Genomic DNA, 25,986 nt, shown 5'->3' on the forward strand with positions numbered 1-25,986 from the left:
CGTATGTGGACCCATGAAATAATTGGTCTTCTGTATCTGGCTTCTGTTACGTGGCATAATGCCCTCCAGGTTCATCCATGTTGTCGCAGCTGTCAGAATGTCCTTTTTCAGGCTGACTAGTATTCCACGGCTTTGCTACGTCACATTTTGTTTCTCCATCCCACCCTCCACGGTTACTTGAGTTGCTGCACTGGGCAGGGTCTCCAAAACAGGGCATCGGCGAAAGCCCTCCAAGGCGGAGGGGAGGAGGGAGGAGGGAGAGCAGAGAGCGGGGAGGTGGGTAGGAGGGACCACCAGGAGGGAGGATAGAGAGGGGAAGAGAGGAGGGGAGGGGAGAGGAAGGCCGGAGGGGGATGGACGGGACTGGGAGGGAGGACGGAGAGGGGGTGGCGGGGGTAATGGAGGAGGCAGACGGGGACCGGGTGGGCGGGAAGGGGAGCGAGTCCACGGGTGGGAGGACGCATGCCCAAGGGCCCCCCCCCAACCCCCGGCCGCAACCCCCTCCTGGCCCCGGCTGCGGCCCCGGCCCCGCCCCGGCCCGGCCCGCGGCCTGCTGGGAGACGTAGTGTAGAGCCGCTCAGGAAGCCCGACTCCGAGTCCCGGCGAGCCCCGCGACACCGCCCTGCCCCGTGGCTTGCCGGGACTTGTAGTCCAGAGCCGGCGGGCACCCGAGCGCGGAGCGAGCGGCGGGACTCGGTGTCCCAGAGAGCCCCGCGCCGGGCCACGACACCGCGCACCGCCCTCGCCGTCGCCGCCGCTGGGCTTTCTCCGGTCGCCGCCGCCACTGCCGCTTCTTCGCGGGCTGGAGGTCCGGGCGTTCCCCGGGCGAGAGGAGGCTGCGGGTGGGAGCCTTCGTGGGCACTGAGGAGCGGGCCGGGGGAGGCCGGGATGGAGCCCCCCGGAGGTGGGCGCGCTGCCGGGTGGGCCCGCGCCTGCGGCGGTTGGGGAGGGGGCCGGGCGGTGGGGGGTGTCGGGCCGTTACGGACCGTGGGGCGAGTGGAGGGAGCTGAGGGAACTGGGGGCGGGGCTTGGCGGTGGGGGCAGGGCGCGGGGAGGGGGGAGAGGACGCTGGAGGTGGGGTTCGGGGTGGGGTAGGGCGCTGGGGGCGGGGCTCAGCGCTGGGTGGGGGGTGGTGTGTGAGGGGCGTGAAGGGGCTCGGGGACCCGGCCCTGGGCGGCGGGGGGGAGTAGCGGTGGAGGGTCGAAGGCCAGAGCGCGGGCGGGAGAGGCTAAGAAGGGGGCCCCGCTTGGTGAGGCCATCAAGGAACGAGACGGGTGGGGGCGCCTGGCCCCGGGGAGCCCCGTGTACCCCGAGCAGCACCAGCATCGAGCGCGCCTGCTGTCCTTCCAGTTGACTGAAGCGAGGGAGCCGGCTTCCGGAGCCTCGAGGCGGGATCTAGGGGCCTCGTGGGGTTGCAGCCGATGGTCTGAGGGCATCGCAGACATGGCTCACCTCAGGGGCTTCGCCAACCAGGTAAGGCTGGTTCCAGGATGGGGGGTGTGCGGCAGCGTGCCTGCCCCGCCCCCGCACGTGGGAGCGCCGACCGCCGCGTCCCGGGAAGACGTTTATTTCACCCACGAGCGTGTCACCTGAACAGCGCCTGGGCTTTCAGGAGAGCCGCCCGCTGAGGACCCCGCTCCTCCGGGGACCCCGAGGAGGGGGCAGTGCAGAGGGGCTGCTGCCTCGGGGCGGCTGGTGCGGGTTTTGGGGGGCAGATGCGCGCAGACTTCTCAGAATAGAAGCCCCCCCCCCCCCCCCCCGCCCCGCGCAGGAGTGGAGGGTGTGCGGAGGCTGACCTTGGGAGCAGAGCGGGGCCGGGCGGCGCCGGTGGGTTTGTCTGGGAACCTGGGTGGCTGCGTTTGCGGGGTCCCGGGGCCGGGCCGGGGGCATGCCGGGCTGTGGCAGAGGCTGGGGGTCCCCTCCCTGGGGGCGCGATGAAGCCGCCTCGGGTGACTTGGTGTGTCGGGAGAGCTGAGGGCCCCAGTGTGTTTCTGTCGGGGTTTCTTGGGAAGGCTGCTCTAGGAGTGCGTCACCTGGGCCGGAAGTGCCTGCCTGCAAGGTTCTTGTGCTTCCCCACCCGAACCACTTTGCGGCGTCACCGGCGGGCTCTGGGGGACCCCCCACATCTGGCCGGAGTCTGCCCAGCTCCAGGGGAGCCGGCTGCTGGTGCTGGGACGTGGTGGCGGCAGCCAGCGTGGGGGCTTGTGGTTGGTTCCCCTCCCCGTTTTGTTGGCTCAAAACAAGGGCGATGGAGGCAGCACGAAGGAGACTTTTCCTAGGTGCTGGCGGTGTGGTCGTGTCCTCAGTGGGCTGGCTGCTGCAGGGTGATGGGATGGCCCGTTAGCCCCCCTCCGCTGGCATCTGCCCCCGGGAAGGTGTGGACGGGGAAGCCTGTGGGGCTCCCATCGAGCGGCGCGTCCTGCACCAGCTGTGGCCACAGATGGGAACCGAGCCTCGCTGGTTGATGCCGAATGGGGCTAGCAGATTCCTCTCTAGGCTTTGACATTTCTGTCTGGTAAGTCACATTACTGGTACACAGAGAAAACTCGGCCTCGAGCTTATTTTCAAGAGCCGCAGGGTACATTTTGCACCCAGAAAGAGCCTCCCTTGCCTTACCCCGCCCCGCCCCCCATCCTGCTGCTGGTGAGTGGCAGAAGCTGCAGAGAAAGCACCGGAGAACCAAGCCGGTGATCGTGAAGTGACTGTATCGAAGCTCACCTTGTAAGTTCCACGGCTGCAGCTCCAAGTGCACAGGAAGCCCCAAACCCATGTGTGAAGGGCTTTGACATTCATTGTCAAACTTGAGAGGCGGTTAGAAAGGTGCGGGTTAGAAAGAGAGAATTGATTTGGGAAAAAAACAAAACACTTTGTCTGGGTGACATTTACTCGTTCAGTAAACGTTTATAGAGCACTTGCCGCCAGTCTCTCTGCGCTAAGCCTTTTGCGTGTGTAGCTCTCGTGGTTCCCCTCAGCCTCACCACACAGGTGCCGTCGTCACCCTGGGTTTAAAAACTCGGTGCTTAGAGATGTTAGTCGGCTAGAAAGTGGCAGATCGAGGCTTCGAATCCAAGTCTACCTGGGGTGACGCTCCCAACCGTCCTGCAGTCCGATGGCAGGATGTGTCTGTCGTCACGGCTTCATTGTTTCTCCCAATGAATCAGAAATACCCTTTACCATTCTTCTTTTCCCTCTTAGAATACAGGAAGGAAAAAAAGCTGTGGGAGTAGTTTCCGTGGCTCCCGGAAATCGGAGCCCTGAGCTGCCCCCGTCCCCGTGTGCGGTCGGTGCTTCGTGTCGGCCCTCGGCGTCCAGATCAGACGGGCAGAAGGGACCCCTCAGGAACGAAGCCCCCTTTGTCCTTTCAGAGGCCAGTGGCAGGGAGCCTGTCAGTGTATCATTTTCTCTTGAGACAGTTGTCACTGTGGCTCCGTGGGGCAGTCCCTGCTTGGGGCAGTAGGCTGTGCTCCCCCACAGCCTGCCCCCCCCCCCCCCCCATCCCCCCCCCCCCCCCCCGCTTGTTCCTGTGCTGCCACCTGTCGTGTGGTGGGTGGGGATGGCTTCGCTCCCCTCATTTCGTGAGGTGACGTTAACAGCAGACACGCTGCCAGGCAGCGGCCACAGACCTGGCAGCCTCAGGGTTGGAGGACAAGGGCGTCAACCCCCAGAGCCAGTCGAGCTTTTGAGCTGTTCCAGCATCGCCTGGAAAAGCAGCCCGAGGCCCCCAGACCCAGGAGCTACTTGCCTTTCCTTCTCCCGGCGGGGCTGGGAACAGGTGGGCCCTGTGACATTCTTGTAGTGTCAGGCTCGCAGCCAGGCGTGTGCACGTGTCACACTGTCTGCCGAGTTGACGGGCCTGCAGTCGGGGGGGACTCAAGGAGTATGAGAGTCGGGGCTTGCGGCTCCCCGCCTTCCTTGCCAAGCCAGGAACTCTGGCTTAGGGTCCGCCGTGTTCTCCCGGGCAGTGGGGGTCTGAGTGCCCCGTCTGGGGGTTTCCCTTGTTGGGTTGCTGGCCCTGCGTGGAGAGGGCCGCGGTGTTCTCAGCAGGGCTGAGGGGAGCAGAGCAGGAGGACGTGTTGCCAGCAATTGCCTGAGGGTGGGAAGGGGACCCGCTGATTGGTGCTGCCTGCTGTCCGTCCCACCTCCTCCAGCTCTTCTCTCAGGGCACCTTAGGAGAGGGACTCTCTTCGGCGACAGAGGACACGAGGTCAGGGCACCAGCTGGGCTGGAGTTACTGGACAGCCGTCGTGGGGTGTCCTGCAGGGCTGTGCCAGCCCTTCTGGGGCAGGGGACAGGCTGGCGGTCTGGTGGACCGCCGCCCCCGGCACCGAATAGGCGGTGACGGCTGAGTCGATGGCAAGAGCCTCTGGGAAGGTGCTGTTTGGGCAGATGCGGAAGGAGCAGGTCCGGGAGGGGCCGTGTCCCAGACCATGACCCACCGCGGCAGCCAGGGAACAGCGAGGTCCCCCACCTGTTCGCGGAGAAGGCCCTCCGGCGGGAAGGTGTTCTTGTCCGGCCGCCGGCCGGTCGCGTGTGGGGTCGCGTGTGGGGCCGGGGGTTGGCGTGATGGCGCAGGTGCCCTGCCGGGCCTTTCTTTCGGGTGGGGGTGGGTTCTGGCCACGTGATCCGCGCCACCCCCTTCCCGAACACAGCCGACTGGCTGCAACTCGCGGCCGCATGCCTAACCTGTCCTGGTTTTCTTGACACGCGCGGCGGGAATGGAGATGCCCGGCGGTTGGGCCCGAGGGACCCGAGTGGCGCTCAGCTCTGTGTCCTGCTGAAGCCTTCAGCCTTGGCTTGGGGACTCGGTGGTAACTTGACCGCGTGCACCCGCTGCGCCTTGTCCTCTACGCGCACTGGCTTGGGGACTGGGCTGCCGGTTCTGGTGAGGAAGCGAGGAGGGCCACGTTCCTGAACCAGCTGGGCCAGCGTGTGGGTGGTGCCCGGCCCAGCCCGCCCCGTCTGTGGGGACTGTGCTGAAGTGCTGCTCTGCGCCTTGGTCCCGGCCAGGCCCCGCTCCATCTGCTGTCCTGCGGGGCTCCTGGCACCCGACGGCCCCCGCTGTCCTGGCTCTCCGGGTGCTCGGAATCAGGGCTGCTCACCTGTGGGCCTGCGTGCTGCCCCCTCCCTCCCGGTCGCACACCTCGGGAAGGCGGCTAATTAGCAGTTTCTGTTGACGCGTAGTCTCCGTCTGGAGCCGGTCAGGCCCGACGTGGAGCTTTGCTGGGGGTGAGCCCAAGGTGGGCCCCGTGTGTGTGCCGAGTCCATGCGTGGAGGGTTCTGCTCGGGACCGGGGGCGCCCACCCACCGCAGGATGGGCCGTCCCTCGGGCCGATGAGGCAGGGGAAGCCGTACTTTTCTCCCTCGTGTACCCGGCACCAAGATGCTCTGTTGCCGGTGGTGCTGGGGCCGTGGCAGCGGCCTCTGTGCCGGGAGGCGCCTCCTGGTGGATCCGAGTCTCGGGGCCTTGGAAAACCCTTTCTGCCTCTGCCTGGACAAGACGTTAGGCTCCCACCCTCCTGGCCCCCTGCGTCGCTCTGGGGCTGTGTGGACTGCTGCTGGCTCTCTGAGGACACAGTGGCTTGGCGTTCCCAAGAGAGTGCTGTTCTCGGGAGCCCGGGGGGCCACGTGCGCAGGGGTGTTGCCTCCTTCGGGCAGCCCCCCGAAGGCTGAGCGTCATCTCAGCCCCTGACGTGTGGAAGGGCAGTGTCAGGCGTGTGAGTGTCCGCCCGCGGGCGGGCGGGCGCCCCTCTGCCGGCCGCGCCCTGGTGCTCAGACCTCTGGGCGCTCTTTTTCAGGCTTTGAATTGAAGTCCGAGGACAGGACAGTGCGCTGGTTTTGCGTGGTACTTGAATATCCAGGATTAAGCATCCAAGACAGCATCAGTTTTCAACTCCCCGCTGGTGTGAGGGTGGAGCTGTCTTGAGGACTGATTTGGGGACCAGAAGGGAAGCCATTTCCGGGGGGTGTGGCTCCCAGGTGTGCAGGGAGAACCGGCTGACGCCATAGACTCTTGCTCAGGAGGACTTCGGGGGGGCCCGGGGAACCTAGCGCGCCGGTACCTCCCTCCCCCGCCCCCGAGTCTAGCTGGGGTGTGTTTGTTACAAACGAAGGGGCAGCATGGGTACGTTCTTGCGAACTAGGCCCCTGGTCCGCGAGACTGCGTCGGTGCTGTCCCCACTGTCCCCGCTATCCTATGGGATAGCCTCGCTGCCCCCAAATCCCCATTTCCTACCCACGTATCCCCTTTAAACTTGTCCTTGTGCCTCACTTGGTCCTCCCCACGTGTCCACGTGTGGGGTGTGGGCAGGTAGGGCATGACCTTGACGGTCTCTCCACCTGCTCCACAGCCTGGTCCCTTGGCTGCCGCGGGGGCCTCTGTGCTCCTTTGTGGGGAGGGTTCGTTTAGGTTTCCTGAACAAAGAGGTAAAAGCAGCAAGGAGAGCGGTGCCTGGCCGGCTCAGTCAGAAGACCGCGACTCTTGGTCTTGGGGTTGTGAGTTCAAGTGCCACAGTGGGTGTAGAGATTGTTTAAAAAGCGTAAACTTAAAAAACAATGTGGGTGGGCTCCCTAGCTCCTCGTTTTGGGGATTGCCACCTCCTCCAGCAGGGTCGCCCTCAGTCTGCCTGCTCCGTGTCTCTACAGCACTCACGCGTGGACCCCGAGGAGCTCTTCACCAAGCTCGACCGTATCGGCAAGGGCTCCTTTGGGGAGGTATACAAGGGCATCGACAACCGCACCAAGGAGGTGGTGGCCATCAAGATCATCGACCTGGAGGAGGCCGAGGATGAGATCGAGGACATCCAGCAGGAAATCACTGTGCTCAGCCAGTGTGACAGTCCCTACATCACCCGCTACTTCGGCTCCTACCTGAAGGTGCCTGCGGGGTGGGGGCTCGCTCCATGCCAGGCCTGCGCTTGGGTAGATGCCCGTGACCGCCGCCCCCCACCCAGGCTGCCTCCAGAGAGGCAGAAAGTCCCTGTACCTGCTCGGGAGGCCCGGGCTGGGTCTGCCCCCACATGGGGACGGTGGGGACAGGCCGGGTCTGAAGGATGAGGGCACTCAAGAAACTACAGTCCCGAGGGCCAGGTAGGCATGTAGGACATGAATGCGACCTAGTTGGCTCTGAAGTGGCCGTGGTGTCTCACTTCCTGGCTGTGCCGTCTCCCAGGCCAGGGCAGCCCCACGGCACAGCGTCTTTGAGCCCATCTCCCGCTCTGCCCTTGGGGGCCCGCCCAGGGGGCCGCCTGGGTGCAGGTGCCCGCAGGCCGAGTGCCGGCTGGACATGTCATGCCTGCAGCCTGGTTCCCATTGGGGTACTGGCATGGGGGACCTGGCCACCGGCCTGAGCACTGGGTCCATCTACACACACACACACACACACACACATATCAGGGCTGTGACAGGAGGGGGGCTGGATAGGGGCCCCTGGGGCCTTTTTGCGGTGGGTCCCTGAGGGTTGGTCCCTGAGGGCTGGAGGCCTGAGTCTCCCCTGCCGGGGAGTGTGTGTGTGTCTTGGGGCCGTGGCCTTGAGCTCATGGGCGTTTCTCTGGGCCCAGGGCACGAAGCTGTGGATCATCATGGAGTATCTGGGCGGAGGCTCCGCGTTGGACCTGGTGAGGCATAGGCTGCGGCAGTGGGCGGCTTGTCGTGGGCAGGAGTGGACACAGGAGGTGGCTGTGGGGCTTGGGGCAGCAGCCCTGGACCCACTGCCTGAGGACCCCCGGCTCCTGTGGGCCTCCGGTCCTTGGCTGCTTCGGTGTGGTGCGTGCTAAGAGCCTCTCAGCCTAGAAGTGAACTGGGGTCCATTTCCGCTGGTTTCCCAGGGGTTCTGGGCTGGTGGGTGCAGGCGGGTCAGCGCCCCCAGGTACGTGGGCTCGGCAGTGGCCGGGACCCCCTTCACGCCAGCGGAGAGAACGGTAGATACCGTCTGGAGAGAGCCTCCCCCACTCCCACCTGACTCAGCATCTGAAGTCCACTTGTCCCCTGGTGGAGGCCGCGGCCGTGGGGCTGGGATTGGCGTGTGCCGGTGGGGGTGCCTGAGGCCCTGCCGTCCCTTCTCTGCCTGCAGCTGAAACCCGGGCCCCTGGAGGAGACGTACATCGCCACCATCCTGCGGGAGATCCTGAAGGGCCTGGACTACTTGCACTCGGAGCGCAAGATCCACCGAGACATCAAAGGTCCCCGGGGGCGCGGCCCCTGTCCCTCGTCCCCGTCCCCTCCAGACCCTAGAAGCGCCAGGGTGCGAGGTGGAGGTCGCTGCGAGGGGTGTGCGGCTGGCGGTGCTGGGGGGTCTGGGATGCGGGGACCCTTGTAGTTCGGCGCTTCTGGCCTGAACTCCCTTGGGCCGTCCGATGCCGAGCGGTGCCGTCTTGCTCCGTTCCTGAAGACGCTGCCAGTAACAGAACTTTCCGAGTATGTTGTGCCCGTACGGTGGGGACACCACCTCTGCTCCTCGGGTCGGAAGGGACCTGATTAAAGCAGACGTGTGGATTTTTGCTCGTGGTCTCCTGAGCGCCCAGTGTGTGCTCCAGCGGCCCCACCGTGTGGGAGCCGGCCCTGCCAAGGGCAGCCGGGGGTGTGAGGGCGAGGGCCAGAGTCACCTCTGCCTGCTTTGCCGTTCGGGAGAAAAGGGCGGCGGCTCTGTTCTTGGGGTCTGTCGTATAAGGCACACTCTGGGAAGGCCTGGACCTCGTGCCCAGGCGGGCCCCTCCCGCAGCCACCCCCCGGCTGTGCACGTGGTCCGGGGTGCCTGGCCTGCCGGGTGCCGAGGAGAGCTAAGGTCCCTGAGCCAGACCTGCTGGCGTCCCCAGGTAGCCCTGTGCTTCCTCAGGCAGCTGTGTGCAGGGGGAGGGGCCCTGCGCGGCGCTGAGGGTGACCCCCTACCGTCCTGTGTCGAGCAGCCGCCAACGTGCTGCTCTCAGAGCAGGGTGACGTGAAGCTGGCCGACTTTGGTGTGGCGGGGCAGCTCACAGACACACAGATCAAGAGGAACACGTTTGTGGGCACCCCCTTCTGGATGGCACCCGAGGTCATCAAGCAGTCGGCCTACGACTTCAAGGTGGGCGCGGCGGGCGGCAGGGGGGCCGCCGCGTGGCTTGGGGCCCCCCCCGGCGGCAACAGTCCTGTATGGGTCTCTGTCCAGGCTGACATCTGGTCGTTGGGCATCACGGCCATCGAGCTGGCCAAGGGCGAGCCTCCGAACTCTGACCTCCACCCCATGCGTGTCTTGTTCCTGATTCCCAAGAATAGCCCGCCCACCCTGGAGGGCCACCACAGCAAGCCTTTCAAGGAGTTTGTGGAAGCCTGCCTCAACAAAGACCCCCGATTCGTAAGGCCTGTCTCACCCTGGCCGCTGGGGCCCTGGCTCTGTGGGGTGGGCCGGGAGGAGGCCTGAGCGGCTGAAGGTGGTAGGGGGGGGCTCTGGGACCGGGCCCCAGAGAACGGCCCCGTGGGAGGGGACGGGGCCTGAGGCCCCTTCCTTGCGCCCAGCCTCGCCCAGCCCCGAGCGCCTCCTGATCCAGAGCGGGCCCTGGCCAGGGGCTGAGGTCTGGGGGAGCTCGAGGCGGGTGTTTACCTGGTGTGGAGGGGGATGTGTTCCACCCCAGCCTGCTGGTGGCCTCGTCCCTCTGGTCCCTGGGGGGAGCCGTGAGCTCCGGGAGTGTAAAGGCAGAGCTCAGCCGTCCCTGGCGTCCGCTGACCTGTGCCCTTCCTTCGGCAGCGGCCCACTGCCAAGGAGCTGCTGAAGCACAAGTTCATCACCCGCTACACCAAGAAGACCTCCTTTCTCACTGAGCTCATTGACCGCTACAAGCGCTGGAAGTCGGAGGGGCACGGCGAGGAGTCCAGCTCTGAGGACTCCGACATGTAAGGGCCCTTCTGGGGGTCACGCCCCCTGATGGCCGTGGGCCTTGTGCCATGGGGGGTCAGTGGGCCCCTAGGGCCCCAGGGCGGGCCTACTCGACATTTAGGGCCATGAGGTTGTCTCCAAAATCAATGGGGAGACTAAGGGCAGGTGTGGACCTTGGGACCCCCAAATCCCAGCCCCCATGCTCCTCACGACCCTTCTCACCTTCCACTGTAGTGACGGAGACACTGAGGATGGAGAGCAGGGCCCCCTCTGGACGTTCCCCCCCACCATCCGGCCGAGCCCCCACAGCAAGGTGCACAAGGGCACAGCCCTGCACGGCTCCCAGAAGGTCTGACCTGGCTGGGGGGTGGGGGGCAGGCACCCAGGCCTGGACACCTCACGGGCTGCACCTTTTAAGGAGGTCAGAAAGCTGGGAGGGGGGCGGGGCACGCCTGACCCTGGGGCACACTAGCTCTCATCACCCTGCCGGGGCTTTGACTTGGCAGTCTGCGGAGCCCGCCAAGAGGCAGCCGAGGTCCCAGTGCCTGTCCACGCTGGTCCGGCCTGTCTTTGGAGAGGTAAGGGCCAGGTCAGGGGGTCCCCTGGGGCAGGAGGCTATCGTGCTTCCCTGCACACGCTGTCCCCACGTTGTGACCTTGAGGTTTATCAGGAGGTGTGCTGGCCAGCCCACCCCCCACCCCCCCCGCCCCCCGCGTGTGGGGCTTCTGGGCCCTTTGAAGCCCATTGTGGTTGGACCTGGACCTGGGGGCCAGGCTTTCTGAGCAAAGCAGAAGCAGCGGCCGGGAGAAAGTACTTTAATGTGACCTCCCCAAGTTCTCCCCCTGCTTTGGTGGTTTGGGGTCTCAGGATGGCTTTGATCGAAAACTCCTGTGACTTTTATTTTGAACTGCAAACGCATGGGATGGTCATCTGTTGAGACAGAGCCTGGGAGGTTCAGTTCTCAGTGCTGGATGTCGGGCCCAGGGCAGGGAAGCCTCAAGGGTCATGTGACCCTGCATGTCACCTACCAGTGGGGGGTCGATAGCACCCCAGGGACCCCCACACCCTGGACTTGGGGCTGGCAGTAGGTCAGGGGCCCAGTTCCCACCGCAGGCCCAGAGAGGGAGGAACGGGGTGCTGAGAGCCTTCCTGAGGCAAGTGGGCCCTTGGGTATCCGCTGGGGGGCAATGGGTAGAGGCGGGAGAGCTCCCACCTGGAGGGGCCTGATATTCAGGGGAGGAGGTTGGGGAGGAGCAGGTGGCAAGAGCGGTACTGTCGGGCCATGGACCAGGAGCTTGGGCTCAGCTGGGACACGTCCCCACACTGGGGAGGGAGGCGGCCAGTGTCACAGGAGGGCCGGGGCTGTAGCGCCCTGGGCCGCTTGGAATGTGTAGAGTGGAGGGGTGGGGCCCTGGGCTGCTGGAGCCCCTGTACCGTGTGTGATGGCGTGTGTGTGGGGAGGTTGGGGGGGAAGCATAGCCTCATCCAGGTGGTCGGGGCCCCCCCCCCCCGTGGGGCCTGATTCTGTGGGCGGGGCCTGAGGTGGAGGCTGCTGGACGGGGTGTGCTAGGAGGCACCCTTGTAGTTTCTGTGAGGGGTGTGGCAGGGGACCCGGGTGACCTGCTTCTAATCCCCAGGGCGGTGATGCCTCCATCTGGTTCTCACAGCCCCCGGTGGTGGTGGGGCCCAGGGTCAGGATGCCTTGATCTGGCTGTGCTGCGCACTGGGGGGGGGTTTCTGGGCTGTTCTCTCAAGTTTGCGGGGCCTGAGGCACGGGGTTTCTGTGACCCTTGGGAGGAAGCCACGTGGTTAGGCCGGCCCACTGTAGCGTGACGGTGACAGGCCAGTAGAGACCCCTCTCGAGAACGGAGTTGGGAGATTCCCTCAGGCGTGGGGGTGGGGCAGCATCTGTCTTTGCGGGAGCCCCGGGTTTGGCCTAAGCAGCAATCCCAGGAACCCCGGGGGACCCGGCCCACCCTAGCTCTGCGGCGGACCGACGGCTGGGGTCCCGCGAACGCAGGTCACAGCGAGGGGCCGGGAAGCCTTCCGCGGGAGCTTCCTTGTGGGAGCGTCAGAGCCGAGGGCCCCGGGGTCGGCAGTTCCGGTCAGGCTCCCGGTGGTCTCTCCACAGCTCAAGGAGAAGCACAGGCAGAGCGGCGGAGGCGTGGGGGCGCTGGAGGAGCTCGAGAACGCCTTCAGCCTGGCCGAGGAGTCCTGCCCTGGCATCTCGGACAAGCTGATGGCACACCTGGTGGAACGGGTGCAGAGGTGAGGCCCGGGGCGCCGGCCTTGTCTGCGTCGGCTTCTCTTTTTCTCTCCTCTGGAGCCTCGGGGCCTGCGAGGAGAGGCTGCGGCCCTCGCGGCCCCCGGCGGGCTGTGCTCAGAGGCTCGGGTCAGAACACGGGCCGCCCCCGCCCTGTCCGGGGCCGCGCCCCTCCTGGCCGGGAGTGACCGCGTCTCCCCCGCTCCGCAGGTTTTCCCACAACAGAAACCACCTGACGTCATCCCGCTGAAGGCGCTGCTGCTTGAGAAGTGGGGAGAAGGGTCTTTGTGTGGAGCCCCCTGTGCTGTCGTGGCCACGTGGGCCTCACTGCCGGGTCACCGCCCCCCACCCGCGCAGAGGGTCCCTCTTCCACGTCCCCTCTTGGCAGCGGAGCACCGACCTGCGACCACGTGGCACGAGGAGCAGAGACTGTCGGGGCAGCCCTGCCTCCTCCCCTGCCTGGGACCCCGCCGAGGCCGCGCCGGGCCCAGGTTTGCTTCGTGTCGCGTTACCGTGTCTCCCAAGGACTCGTTTCGGCCAGGATTTTTTTTTTTTTTTTTTTTTTTAAAGAAAATGAACTTCCTGCTTCCCTAAACGTTCTGAGGTTAAGGTGTTAGTTTTCATAGAACATCGAGAGGCTCGGGCCACTTTCAATAAAAACCTGAATCGGACAGATGCTGGTGGTGGGCGGGGGCCCCGGTTCTGGCTTCTGAGTCCTTATCATGGCACAGGGTGACCCTGTGGCCCGCTGGCAGGAGAGCAGAGGAGAAACTCTTTATCTTGGACCGCACGCACGTTTGCACGGACAGACTAACAGAGCCCGTGTCCATTTACTTTGATTTGTGAGGAAACCCTGGGGAACCGAGAAACTCTAGGCCCTTGCCCTCCCGGGGCCAGGTGGGAACTTTGGTGTCCTCTCCTCCAGAGGTCTGTGGGGCGGGCTCCAGAGTGGCTTCTGCTGGACTTGCGTGGACACGTGTCACCTGGCGTGCAGCTGTGGGGCCCACCCTGGTTCCTGTTCCGGGCCGGTCCTCGGCGGGGCGCTGCTCTGGAAGAGGAGAGGGCAGGGGAGCGTGGGGTGCGGCCACCATCCCTGAGCCGGGCCCGCCTTTTTACTTGTGTGTCCTTCCCGGTGCCCACTGGGTCTCGGGATGACGACCCTCCCAGAGGTCACTGTGAGGCGTCCCCACGCTGTCCTACCCCACCTATCCTACGCCGGGGACCCGAGGAGACCACAGCCACCCCTGCGCCGTTGGGAAGACGGGACCCGCAGTCACGGGGGATGTGCTGACCCTGCTCTGCTCCTTGGTTCTGCCCTCCTCGGGCAGGGCGGGCTTCACGCCTCGTCCTCGGGGCGCCTGGCCCTCCCGGGTGAGCTGCTGGCTCTCTCGATCACCTCCATCCACCTGGAGAAGAGGCTGAGCCGTCAGAAGCTCCCAAGATGCTCGCTCGCTCGGATTTCAGGGTGTGCCCTGGTCACGCCAGCGGCCTTGTGCTCAAATAACTCCCCAGGGGTAACCCCAGGCACGGAGCGAACGGGCCAGCCAGCCATTCTGGAGGTGGCACCCAGCCCTTCTCTCCAGGGCTCAGAGCGCCTGTCTCCGGCACCCTCTGTAACAACAGGAGACCCGCGGGGACAGCGGCCGACCGTGGCCGCCCGCCACAGGATTACCTCTCAAACGTGTACTTGCTCTCAGCCCGGAAGAAGTAGACGTGGGACTTGAACTGGAGCTTGAAGACGTGCTCCTTGTGGACGCAGTCGGCCTCCTTGGGGACGCTGACACTGTAGCCCAGCAGCGGGAGGCTGGCCAGGGGGTAGTCGTCCTGCAAGGTGGCACGCGGCTCGGCGGGTGCGCCCCCTCTCCTCCCCCCCCCCTCGCCGCCCCGCGACCACCGCCCAACCCACTCTCCCCATCGGGACTGAATGCCCCGTGGGAGCGGGCGGAGGAGCCGGGAGGCCGTGCTCTCCTGTGCTAGGAGCAGGGGCCGCTGTCTGCCAGCGCCACGGGCACGGCCGCCTCCCCGCCCCGGCTCCGTCCAGCACCTTTACCTGATGAGTTTTGTAGAAGAACAAACAGAAGTTGGTGAAAACCACCCAGAGCTTCTGCCAGCCGTTACTGTTTTTGAATTTTCTCAGCAGATACCCTGAAAGCTGGTTCTATGGGAAAGAAAGACACCGTACTGGTTAGGGTCCCGGGACTCTGTCCCGGAGCAGCACCTGCTACCCCGAAGCGCGCATCGGCCCCCGAGGGCTTTCTTGGCTGTGGCCTTGACTACGCTTTCCTGAGCGGCAGCTTCCTTCGCCAGGGTTCTGGGTCGTCAGTCTGCTCGTAGTCTGACAGAAGGATGTTTACAGATGGGGGGGGGGGGGGGTGAGGTCCCAGGCGCTAAGTAGAAGGACACGAAGTTTCTTTTCCCTGTTTATAACCTCCCCAGCCATGACCCTCATAAACCCGATGCTGTGACAGGCCACGTGGAGCCAAGTTAGCACGGTCCCAACGAGACGGCCTGGCCCTGAGCGTGGCGTCCTGACCCAGGATGGCCCCTGCGGCCAGCGGCCCCGCCTCCCCCTTGTAACCCTGACTGTGCTCACGAGGGCCCTGCAGGGACGCCGTCACCGTGCGGACCTTCAGCCCGCACTGCTCGCCCCGGGCTCGTGGGGCCTGGCGTGCTGGCGGTGCTCTGCCCTTTCTGTGGGCCCTCCCTTTCGGGCCCCAGCTGACGGGGGAGCCCGGGGCTCTGACGGCTTCCTCACTTGGTTCTGCCCAAAACCCAGAGCGAATGGGAGGCGGCCTGGGGGCCGAAGGGCCGGAGTGCGAAGCGGCCGCTCCGGGTGAAGGAGGTGGGAGGGGAGGCGGCAGCCCCCACGAGACCGCCCTTTCCGGAGAACCCCAGGGACGCCGTCCGCCCGGATCCTCCCACACGGAACTAATCTCGTGGGCCTGCACAAGCCCTGATGGTCACGGTCAGCCCGCAGCCTGGTGGCCCCCTGCTCTGCCCGGTCCAGCCCTCCTCCCCTGTAGCCGGCGCAAGCAGAGGGCGCTTGGGGCCACCGTACCTCAACGGCTGCGCTCTGGTCGGCTCTGGAGACGCTGGTGTTCCGGTACCAACACACGTGCACTGTGGTGTTGGCCCGGTGCTGGCCCTGCCCCTCCAGGGACCCGTGGACGCCGTGAGTGTCTTCGGACCCTTGCTCCGGAGAGACCTCCTCGGAGGACCCTGGGGAAGGAGTCGGCCCTCTGCTCAGAGGGAGACGGGAGCACGGGGCGAGTAGGGCGGGGGTGGGGGCTGCTTTCGGTCCAGTGCTCTGGACTGGGGGACGAGGGAAGCCTGCAGCCCGGGTCAGCAACGGGCGGAGAGCAGTCACGCGGCGCTTCTGCCAGGAGAGCCCGTGGCCCCTCCCAACCTCCCCCCTGGTGTTCGGGGTGCCTGGACCGTTCTCTGTGGAGGGAGAGCCCGTGGGCCGGCAGGAGGCCTGTGACCAAGAAAAGGGATCTGTAGGGAAGCTTAGGTGCGGCGGGGTCCCCGAGGGGGCGTCCCGGCCGGAACTCACTGCAGGGAGGAGCGCAGAGCACGCTACCCGGCAGCACCAGGGACGGGTCACCCCCGCTCTTGGCCGCGTCGATGGCAGCGTTCAGGTCACATATCCACTTCTCCTTTTCCAGGCGGGTGCTGGTGGGGGAGGGCCGAGGCTCAGCGCCCGGATCACAGGACCCAGGCCACCGGGGGCTCCCTGCTGTGCCGGCTTCTCTGACTGAAGGTCCGAGGGCCGCACCCCCCTGGGAGGTGAAGGTCCTGGAGGGGGGGCTTCTCCAGGGACACTTTATTCCCGAAACCAGAACTTTCAAGTCTCTGCCGCTGAAATACCAGACCCGTTCCTGGTTCACGATTAAGCTGCCACGGCTTCCTGGTGGGGCATTAAGTGTCCTGTGCTCTCTGACGTCAGCCGTGACACGGTGACGACGGGGTGGAAGCCCAGAGCCAGGTGCCCTCCCGGGAGGAGAAACGCCTCCCCTCTGGAAGGGGCCGGGGACCCCCGGCCCCTACAGGGCAGTGAGCCGCCTGCTCACCTTTGAGCTCAGGCCTCCTTCACACTGGGGTGATTTTGGGGGAAGTGGCTCGGCCGTGGGGGCAGGTGGAGGCCGGGCCCCTCCCGACTTGAGGGCACCTAAGTGCCACTAACCACGTGGGCTGCCCCTGGTCAAGGCAGCTCAACAGCACCGTGGCCGCTCCATGGGGACATTCTCAAAGGTCACTCGCTTCCCACCACAGGAGAACCTGCTCTCTGGTCACATAACTGAAGCAGGGCTCAAGGGGGCACGCGCCCCACAACGACCTCGCTCGTGCCAGGGAAGCACTCCCCCGCCCCACCGCCCCGGGCCGCTGGGTGCACAGCGGAACATTCTTACCTGGCTGCCACCACGACTGTTTTCTGAGCTGCACAAATGGTGAAACAGTGTGGAACCGACCGCTCGCTCTCGCCCTCTTCTACCTGTGGCGGGAGAAGAGGCGGGCGTGTGGAGTGAGCCCGGGGCCGGCAGAGCCCGCGCCTGCAGCACAACACAGGTGCCTCGGAAGCCCTGTGCTGGGCAAATCTCTGTTGACTACCAGGGGCTACAGGGGGCATGGGGATCCCCAGGCCACGGCACCTGCCACCCAGGTGGGCGAGCTGTGGGCCGCAGGGCACCGAACTACTCACCGGTGGGTCCAGCACTATTAGCTGAAAGTCAAGCACAGGAAAAAATGTTGAGCATTTTCATTATCAAAAAGGGAAATGGACAGTTCGCTTTATAAACCTGGTACCAAAACCTGACAAAGTTAGCTTCAGAGAAAAACCCAACGGGCTGCTCACGGTTCTAAGTGACTCACTGAAGTAACTCCCAAATAAAATACTATCCAATCAAACCCAAAGCACAGACAAGAAATTGTCCTGTGACCGAGGAAGGGTGCTCCCGGGATGCAACGGTGCTTTGACGCTGGGAAGCCGGCCAGCAGAGGTCTCCCTGTCGGGAGGAGGGCGGTCATTTCTGCAATGCCACGTACACCTCAGCTAAAATCCAACGTGTGACTTCTGATGTCTCTCACATGGAAACAGGAGGAAGCCGTAAACATGACACAGGTTCTCTTTCTGAAGCCAAGACCTGTCACCCTTCCCTCTGCATTCAGGATGAGGGCCGGCTGTTCCCCGGAACCAGCCGGTTACAGACCACCCCCGAAGAGACGGCTTCCCTGTGTGGGGGCCCATGCGATGCCAACCACCAAGCCTCACTCAGGACACAAAAGATCTGAAAGTGTGAGCAGTGGCAAGAGAAGGTCACGATGTTCGTCTCCCTGTAAGTCAGCACGTAAATGTAATGCCATTGAACTAGAAATCCCGGTGCTGTTTTTGGAAGGAATTTGTCCAAATGATTCCTCAGTTTATCTGGAAGAATTAAATACTTGAAAGTAGCAAAGAACTTTTTAAAAAGGAGGACGAATAAGGGGTGGAGCTTCCCAACACAGCAACCCCCCCACATGACAGAACAGTGTGAACTGAGGCTGGCCCGGAGAAATGAGACGGGAGGCCCAGCAGGCACCCCAAGTGTGAAGGCCACAGTGTTTCCATGACAAGGGCAGCCTTGGAGGTCAGAGAGAAACAGGTTCGACAAAGGAAGCTGCGTGCAAGGGGGGACGTGGCACGTCCCCATCTGGTGGCCCGCAAGGAAACGCGTTCAGGCAGTTTGTGAGGGAGACTTAAGGAAACTGAATGTATCAGAAGAACAAAAAGGCGCCGGTGTGATCTTGGCACAGGGAAGGACTTCCTGAGCCCGCACTAAGGATGGGAGCCCTGATGGAAAGGATGAACTGATCTGACTATAAAAATGTCTGAATTCCCTCCTTCAGCAAGGATTTGTTGGGACCTCTGTGCCAGGTGCCGTCCCAGGAGGAAGACACGATCACTGTCCAGTGGACTTTCAATTCTACCAGATCACACCAAACCGCAGGCGAGACAAACAGGACTTGCCAGCTGCGGAAGGGATCCGTGGCCTCCGCGAGCGGGTGGCGTCTATAAAATGCGGCACAAATGTGTACGAAGAGCCAACAGACCGACAGAGACCGTGGCAGCAGACACCCGCGTGTCTCCTCGGGGAGGCCCCAGACTCTAGGGGACACGGACTCCGTCAGCCTCCACGACCGTCCAAAAGCTGTGCCACTGGCCGGACTGCGAAGGATGAGGGGTGGGTGCCCAGTGCCCCCCGACGCCGTGGAAAGAGGCTCGGATGCACTGAGTGGGAGGCCGGGTCGTGTGTATGCTCCGGCAGTGATGTGGCGCTGACATTCGGAGCCAGAAAAACAGGCGTGCCCAAGGCTCGAGCAACACGTGCCGGGCGTAGAGATGTGTAGAAAGACCAAAATCCAACGGGGTTATTTGTAATTTCGAAAAACTAAATGGAGCCGGAATGTCCAATGTCGGGAAACAGTTCAGAGAGCCAGAGTCTGGCCTCCCAGTCCACTGCCCGTCTCCGTTAAACGTGCACGGAGCCCACCTAGTACAAGCACAGGAGGCGTTAGGGATGAAGTGCTGAGCAAGAACAAGCGAGTTACAGAAGAGCTTGCAGGTGAAAGCGCCGTGCCACCCATGGAAATGTTCCCGTACAGACGAAGCCTGAAGGGCATGTTGCAAAATGCCAACGGTGCGTGTTACTTGGTGGCGAAGTTATGAGAGATTTTTATATTTTCCATTTTTTTCTATAATGAAAGTATAATTAAAAAATATACACTTTAGGGGCGCCTGGGTGGCTCAGTCGGTTAAGCGTCCGACTTCAGCTCATGTCACGATCTCGCGGTCCGTGAGTTCGAGCCCCGCGTCGGGCTCTGGGCTGATGGCTCGGAGCCTGGAGCCTGCTTCCGATTCTGTGTCTCCCCCTCTCTCTGCCCCTCCCTCGTTCATGCTCTGTCTCTCTCTCTCTCTCAAAAATAAATAAACGTTAAAAAAAATTAAAAAAAAATACACTTTAGAACAGATGGGGTCTGCTTCCAGCGAGGGCAGAGGACTGTGTTAGGACAGGCCCCGTTTTGCTGAGGGTGGGGAAAACCACCAAATGTTACAGGCTCGGGTGCCCAGTGGAAGGAGGCACAGTGCCCAGGAACACGGAGGGCCGGGAAGGGGAAAACACCCTTGAAGAAAGGTGGGGAAATTGAGGCAGACCAGGCAAGTGTAGCAGAGTGGTGTCTGAGCCCCCACCTGTGGGCACCTGGACGGGAGGCTGGTGGGGCTGCAGGAGAGACGCTCACTGCAGTGTGGCCTGTTCTGGACCAACAGCACAGTTCTGTGGCAAACACCCGAACCTGGCCAGCCATCTTGACTGTTCCCAAAGACGGGGTCCAGGCTGAGTGCAGGTTTACGCTCAAGGGCGAATGGACAGTGAGTCGATGTGTGTGCGTGAGCCTCTCTGAGACCTTCACGCAGGGTCGTCAGACCACGAATAGCACCGACCACAAAAGGTAAAGCTGGGGAACTGGGTCACGTCAAAACGAAGGGCTCATCAGAGACCACACTGAAGTGTCTGGCTGAGCCTGTGCTGAGGGGACACAGACATGCTGACCGGTGTGTGGTGTGGACAGAGGGCACACTGTGCAACAGGGTCACCGGTGGCCCAGGCCCGCTAGGGCGGCGCACAGACGGGGTGCGACATTTCCAGTGGCCAGCTCCTAGAACATGGAGGGAAGGCCCGAGCCCAGCCCCCAGCTACAGCCTGACGACTTGTTGGTGGTGCTGTCTTCTGGTTTTGAAGCTGTGCGCGCATGTGCACGTGTGACAGAACTAGGAACGATCAGACGACGTGAAGAGAATGGCCCATGTGAGAAGGGATGAGCACAAAAGCAGTGAAAGGGGATCGGGTTTTTTTTTTCAAGAGCTGGGTCAGCCCCACTCCCTGAGCACCCAACTGGGGTCTCCCATTGTGCCGTCTAAGGAGGGACAGGCCCCCAGGGGAACGGCAGGTGGGCTGGAGCGTGAGGAGGGATAGTTACGACCACCGGCGCAGTGCCTGGCACTCACCAGCATGCCACGGAGAGGAAGGAGGCCCCGGATCCGGAAGTGGCTGGTACCCGTGACCCCTTTGCTTGTGTAGAGCAGCATATCTGAGAACTGAAGACGACAGGCTTTATTACGTGAAGCTTAAAAGCAAGCGACAGGTTTCAATGTCTTAATAGACCAACTTCAGCGCCTGGGGCCTTTATGTGGTTATCAAATTTGCTCAGCTTGCTGGGAGATTTGGGGCAAAAAAGGGATTTTTTTTTTTTCAGTCACACGATATTTTGATGAGCTGGTAACCACATGAGGCAGCAGATCTCTTAGGCCCGCATGCCCAGTGCCCGCCAGCTGGAGGCGGTGGGGACTTCTCGCTGGTCCTCCGGTCAGGCTCAGCCAGGGTGGCTCAGGCTGGGGTCTCCTAAGTGGCAGGAGGAAGGGAGCCGATCAAGGGGACCTGCCGGGAGGGCCTCTCTGAGGCAAAGCCAGCTCTCAGCAGAACATTCCTGCAGCAACGGGAATGTGGACTTTTCTATCTTCTGGTTTTCTGATGGCCTTGCAGACAGGCTCCCAGAACACAGGATGAGGCAGGCGCCTCGCTGCGAGTGTTTTGTGCCGTCCTAGGCGGGCTCCTGTCTGACTTGGGGCTGCTTGCCTGGGCCTCAGCACTGGCTCACCGGACACAACCACACCCACCCCACCTACCAGAAAGAACATTCTCTGCTGCAGACCTTTCTTGGTGAGCTTGTGAAGGCAGCCCTCGCGGATGAACTCCTAAAAGAGAGAGATGAGGTCCTGTTTGTGCCGAAGGCCACCTCTGCAGATGGTGTGCTGGCGGGGCTGAGGGCCAGGTGATGTCACCATTTATACTTCTCTGAGCCCGTCTGGACGAGCCACTCACAGGCCCCTGTCCGACCCTTCGACGGTGCCCCCCTACCCAGGACGCTCCATGCTTTTCAGACCTCTTCCCTTCCCCTCCCCGCCTGCCTCCCTTGGCATCCAAGTCGGTCCCCAGACTGTCTGCTGAACACCTGCAGCCCCGTCTCGCCACCGGCCAGCTATGCTGAGAGCCTTCATGGAATGCAAAGGGCACTGTTCTTGTTGAGGGGAAGCTTCTGGAAGGTTCAGACACAGAGATACCGGAGTTCAGCTTTGAGGAAAAACTCGGCCAGAGCAGCCTGAGAATGGGAGGGAGGAAGGGACAGCTGGTTCCCACCAAATGTTCACAGGTAATTAGTGTCAGCTGCCACCTGGGCACTGGCATTTGGAGAAATGATTCCCCAAACCACGCAGGCTTTTCCACCCCAAAGGAATGAGGCCCTGGTGGGAGCCGCCCACACTCGTCCTGGGCTGTCCCTCCACCGAGGAGGAGAGGGTGCGGCCTCTGCCGCCAGGGCCTGATGGCACCACCAGGACCCGGGCACACCCTCACACTTCCCCACCTGCCCCGGAAGCAGCACTTCCCAGGCCCTCGGGCGTCCACACAGGCCTGACTGCCCATACCAATGGCGGGAAGGGTCGGTCCTGGTAATTCCGAAGAATTCTGGTTTGGACAATTTCCAGACATTCTGTTGCCATCTGTCGTTCCTTTCAGAGAAGCAGGAGCGTGAGCTTCACACCCTGAGCACTCGCCAGAGACCCCGGCCCTCGAATGGACCGAGTGAGGGCGTAAAACGGAGGACTTCGCGGAACCCCTGCGGACCCACCTGCCCAGCCGCACGCACTCTTCTCACTCTTCGGCTGAGGGTGAGCAGGGAGCCCAGCCCCTTCCTGCGGCCCCCAGTCCTGTTTGCAGGGCTCCTCCCTTCACACAGCCGGCTCCTCCCCCTCTGCCCCAGGGAGGGGGAGCCGCAGGGCAGCAGCCTCTTCTCCGGGGAGCGTGTCCCAGGTCCGTGGCTGCCCTTCCCTCAAACACTGCCTGCGGCGCTGCAGGCTCGCCCCGGGTGGCAATTGCGTCCTGCCTCTCCGACAGGGCCCTGCTGGCCCTCTGGTACCTCATTATCAACTTTCTTCCTAGTTAATAACCCTGGCTCTTAAACTCCTCTGCTCACATCTCTGGTGTGGCTTCTGTCTCTGACATGAGCATTTAGCAAGCAGGGAGACCAGGAGCCCTGAGTCATAAAGACGTTAGAGGTTTGGGCTAAAAACAACTATGGCAGCAAGTGTTTGCAGACCAGCCACTTCATGCCAGGCGCTGAGCCAAGCAGCTGCCATCAGTCCCCTGTGGCCCCAGACGTGGAGCAACTTGCCGGGCCACACAGAGACCCCGCCCGGTTTTCCAGTCCCTGTAGTGACAGTCCCCTGGGCCACCACCGATAACCCATTGCGTGGAGCACCGAGAGAAACCGCCTGTATTGAGAGCCCTACTGACCTCCAGGAGCTCACAGCCAGCTGCAACCCTCAGCCACGTGGCAAGGAGAGAAAGGACACAGAGCTGTCTGGGTACCAACCAAAGCCCTGACTCCAGGAGGTCAGCACCTTCCTGTACGTAAAAAAATTTTTAATGTTTTATTTATTTTTGAGAAAGAGAGAGAGAAAAACAGTGCTCGAGCAGGGGAGGGGCCGAGAGAGGGGGAGACACAGAATCCGAAGCAGGCTCCAAGCTCTGAGCTGTCAGCACAGAATCTGATGCGGGGCTCGAACTCAGGAACCGCGAGATCATGACCTGAGCCAAAGTTGGACGCTCAACAGACTGACCCACCCAGGCTCCCCCCTTCCTATACATTTTAGTGTAGCTCATTTCTTTTCTTTGTGATCCCACATTCTCCATACCTTCTAACAAGGCTAACACGGACACATGACTTACACACCACAGTCTAATTTGTGTTAAGATGAGAAACATCCCCCATGCAACCCTTAAAAAGGTCTTCTTAGGTTGACAGTACTAAGTTCAAAGCAAAAAGCATTAGTGGCGAAGCAAGGAGCAAGCAGCCAGGAGACATGTAGACCCATGGAAGGGAACTAGGGTTCAAAAAGAAACCTGCATATCTGTGTCTATGGACAGTTCAACAAATGGTGCTGGGAACACTAGATGTCCACGTGGGAAAGAATGGAGTGGGGCCCCTACCTCACACCACACATAAAAATGAACTAAAAATGGATCAAATCTAAATATAAGAGCTGAGGGGAGCGTGGGTAGCTCAGTTGGTTGAGCGTCTGACTTTGGCTCAGGACATGATCTCACTGTGTGAGTTGGAGCCCACATCGGGCCATCTGCTGTCAACATGGAGTCCACTTTGGATCCTCTGTCTGTAACCTCCCCTGCTCATGCACTCTCTCAAAAATAAACAAACATTAACAAATATAAGAGCTGAAACACAGAAAGCTTCTAGAAGAAAACACAGACGTATATTTTCACACTGTGGACTGGGCAGTGATGTCTCAGCTGTGACACCTAAAGCACGAGCAACCCAAGAGAGAATAGGTAACTTGGATTTCGTGAAAATCAAAAATCTCTGGGGGCGCCTGGGTAGCTCAGTCGGTTAAGCATCCAACTCCCACTCAGGTCGTGATCTCACAGTCCGTGAGTTCGAGCCCTGTGTCGGGCTCTGTGCTGACAGCTTGGAGCTTGGAGCCCCATTTGGATTCTGTGTCTTCCTCTCTCTGCCCCTCCCCCACTCACAGTCACTCTCTCTCAAAAGTAAATAAACATTAAAAAACATTAAAAAGAATAAATAAAAAAATTTAAGAAATCCCTAAAAACAAAACCCAACACCTTCTGTGTTGTGATACCATTGAGAAAGTGAAAAAACACCCCACAAAATGGGAGGGCATATTTGCAAATCCTATTCTGGTAAGTGTCTGGTATCCAGAACAGATAAAGAATCTCACAACTCAACAGCAAAAAGACAACCCGGGTGGAGAAAAGGATCTGAAGTGGCATTTCACCAAAGAAGGCACACAAACGGCCGACAAACACACAACAAAAGCCTTGGCATCCGCTGTGTGAGAAACGCAAATCGTAACCACAGTGAGACACCCTGTGTAGCAGCCCGATGCCTAGACTCACAGGGACAAGGTACAGAGAAACCGGAATCCCAACACACCCCTGGTGGGAACGTAAAGCTGTCCGGTAACTCTGAAAGACTTTGGAAAACTGGCAGTTTCTCAAAAGGTTAAACCCAGTTCCCATACAACCCAGCAGTTCCACCCCTAAGTGTCTACCCAGGAGAACTGGAAACATGTTCACAGATGGACCTGTGTGGCAGGGACAGACGTTCACAGCAGCGTTGTTCACGGTCCCCATTAGGGGGAGCAGCCCGAGAGTCCACCAGCAGATGAACGGACACAGAGAGCATGCTGTACGCAGAGAACAGAATTTACAGCCACAAAAATGAGTGAGGCCCTGACGTGCTACAACATGAACCCGAAAGCATGATGCTCAGTGAAAGAAGCCAGACGCAAAGGCCACACAGTGATTCCACTTAGAGGAAACGTCCAGAAGAGGCAAATGCACGGAAAGTGGATTAGTAGCTGCCGTGGAATGGGGACGGGGGAGGGGAGTGGCTAACAGGTGCAGGGTTTCTTTCACGGGGGATGAAAATGTTCTAGAATTAGCGATGCTGATTGCACAACCTTGTGGACACCCTAAAGACCACTGAACTGTACACTTTGGAAAGATGAATTCTGCAGTATGTGACTCAGGTCTCAATTACACGCAATGAAGTGAAAAAGAACAAGGCTGGAGGCATCACAATCCCAGATGTCAAGATGTACCACAAAGAGGTAGTCATCAAAACAGTGTGGTACCGGCACAAACACAGACACATAGAGCAGTGGAGCAGAATAGAGCCCAGAGATAAACCCATGATCATATGGCCAATTAACCTTTGACAAAAGGTGCAAGGATATACAGCGGGGAAAAGACGGTCTCTTCAACAAACAGTGCCGGGAAAACTGGACTACTTTCTCACACCATACACAAAAATAAGTTTGAAATGGACTAAAGACCTAAATGTGAGGCCTGAAACCATAAAAATCCTAGAAGAGGTAACATCAGAATAATTTCTCTGACATGGGCCTTAGCAACATCTTTCTAGATATCTCTCTTGAGACAAGGGAAACATAAGCAAAACTAAACTATTAGGACTACATCAAAATAAGTTTTTGCATAGCAAAGGAAACAGCAAAACAAAAAGGCAATCTACTGAATGGGAGAACATATTTGCAAATGACATATCTGAGAAAGGATTAGTATCGAAAATATATAAAAACTTACACAACTCAACACGAAAAAATAATCCAAGGTATGAACAGAAATTTCTCCAAAGAAGACATCCTCATGGCCAACAGACACATGAAAAGATGCTCAATGTCACTCATCACTAGGGAAGTGCAAATGGAAACCACAAGATATTACCTCACACCTGTTGGAATGACTTAAAAACACAAGAAACAATAGGTGTTGATGAGGATGTGGAGAAACGGGAACCCTCGTGCACTGCTGGTGGGAATGCAAACTGGTGCAGCCACTCTGGAGAACAGTGTGGAGGTTCCTCAAAAAATTAAAAATAGAACTCCCCTACGACCCAGTAATTCCACTATGGTTATTTACCCAAAGAATATGGAAACACTATTTGAAAAGATATCTGCACTTCTAAGTTCACTACCGCATCATCTACAATAGCCCAGATATAAAAGCAACCCAAGTCCACTGACTGATGAATGGATAAAGAAGACGTGGTGTATAGATAAGATGGGGTATTACTCAGCCATAAAAAAGAATGAAATCTTGCCATTTGCAAACACGTGGATGGATCTAGAGAATATCATGCTAAGCGAAAGAAGTCAGAGAATGATAAATACCATATGATCTCACTCGTACGTAGAATTTAAGAAACAAATGAAAAAAAAAAAGAGACA

The 25,986-nt window shown here is 60.8% G+C and overlaps 2 protein-coding genes across 6 annotated transcripts in view; one reads left to right on the plus strand and one right to left on the minus strand.

The window, feature by feature from the left end:
- The first annotated feature begins 722 nt into the window (after positions 1-722).
- STK25 (serine/threonine kinase 25) lies at positions 723-12,781 on the plus strand. Its single transcript, XM_040450388.1, is given in 14 exon segments — positions 723-842; positions 1,351-1,473; positions 6,643-6,873; positions 7,557-7,613; positions 8,069-8,177; positions 8,901-9,058; positions 9,143-9,328; positions 9,719-9,864; positions 10,082-10,114; positions 10,116-10,159; positions 10,162-10,196; positions 10,354-10,425; positions 11,979-12,115; positions 12,321-12,781. Coding segments are annotated over 13 exon segments (1,278 nt in total). The 5' UTR covers positions 723-842; positions 1,351-1,443; the 3' UTR covers positions 12,361-12,781.
- The window catches only part of FARP2 (FERM, ARH/RhoGEF and pleckstrin domain protein 2), a 105,443-nt gene continuing 92,133 nt past the window's right edge, over positions 12,677-25,986 (minus strand). For 2 of the 5 annotated variants that reach the window (XM_040450385.1, XM_040450384.1), the window contains exons 20-28: positions 20,830-20,898; positions 20,152-20,241; positions 16,520-16,830; positions 15,664-15,782; positions 15,169-15,329; positions 14,161-14,268; positions 13,783-13,934; positions 13,453-13,516; positions 12,677-13,158 (exon numbers count right to left, since the gene is read on the minus strand). In XM_040450385.1, the coding sequence (XP_040306319.1) occupies positions 13,090-13,158; positions 13,453-13,516; positions 13,783-13,934; positions 14,161-14,268; positions 15,169-15,329; positions 15,664-15,782; positions 16,520-16,830; positions 20,152-20,241; positions 20,830-20,898 (1,143 nt within the window). In that variant the 3' untranslated portion in view covers positions 12,677-13,089. Of the gene's footprint in view, positions 13,159-13,452; positions 13,517-13,782; positions 13,935-14,160; positions 14,498-15,168; positions 15,330-15,663; positions 15,783-16,519; positions 16,831-20,151; positions 20,242-20,829; positions 20,899-25,986 lie in introns of those variants that run through there. The other 3 variants (XM_040450386.1, XM_040450387.1, XR_005783156.1) reach the window with 3 other exon arrangements.

This window comes from Herpailurus yagouaroundi, unplaced genomic scaffold (genome assembly GCF_014898765.1).
Source record: "Herpailurus yagouaroundi ecotype Mexico unplaced genomic scaffold, PumYag 202, whole genome shotgun sequence".
In the NCBI taxonomy this organism is placed as follows: Eukaryota; Metazoa; Chordata; class Mammalia; order Carnivora; family Felidae; genus Herpailurus; species Herpailurus yagouaroundi.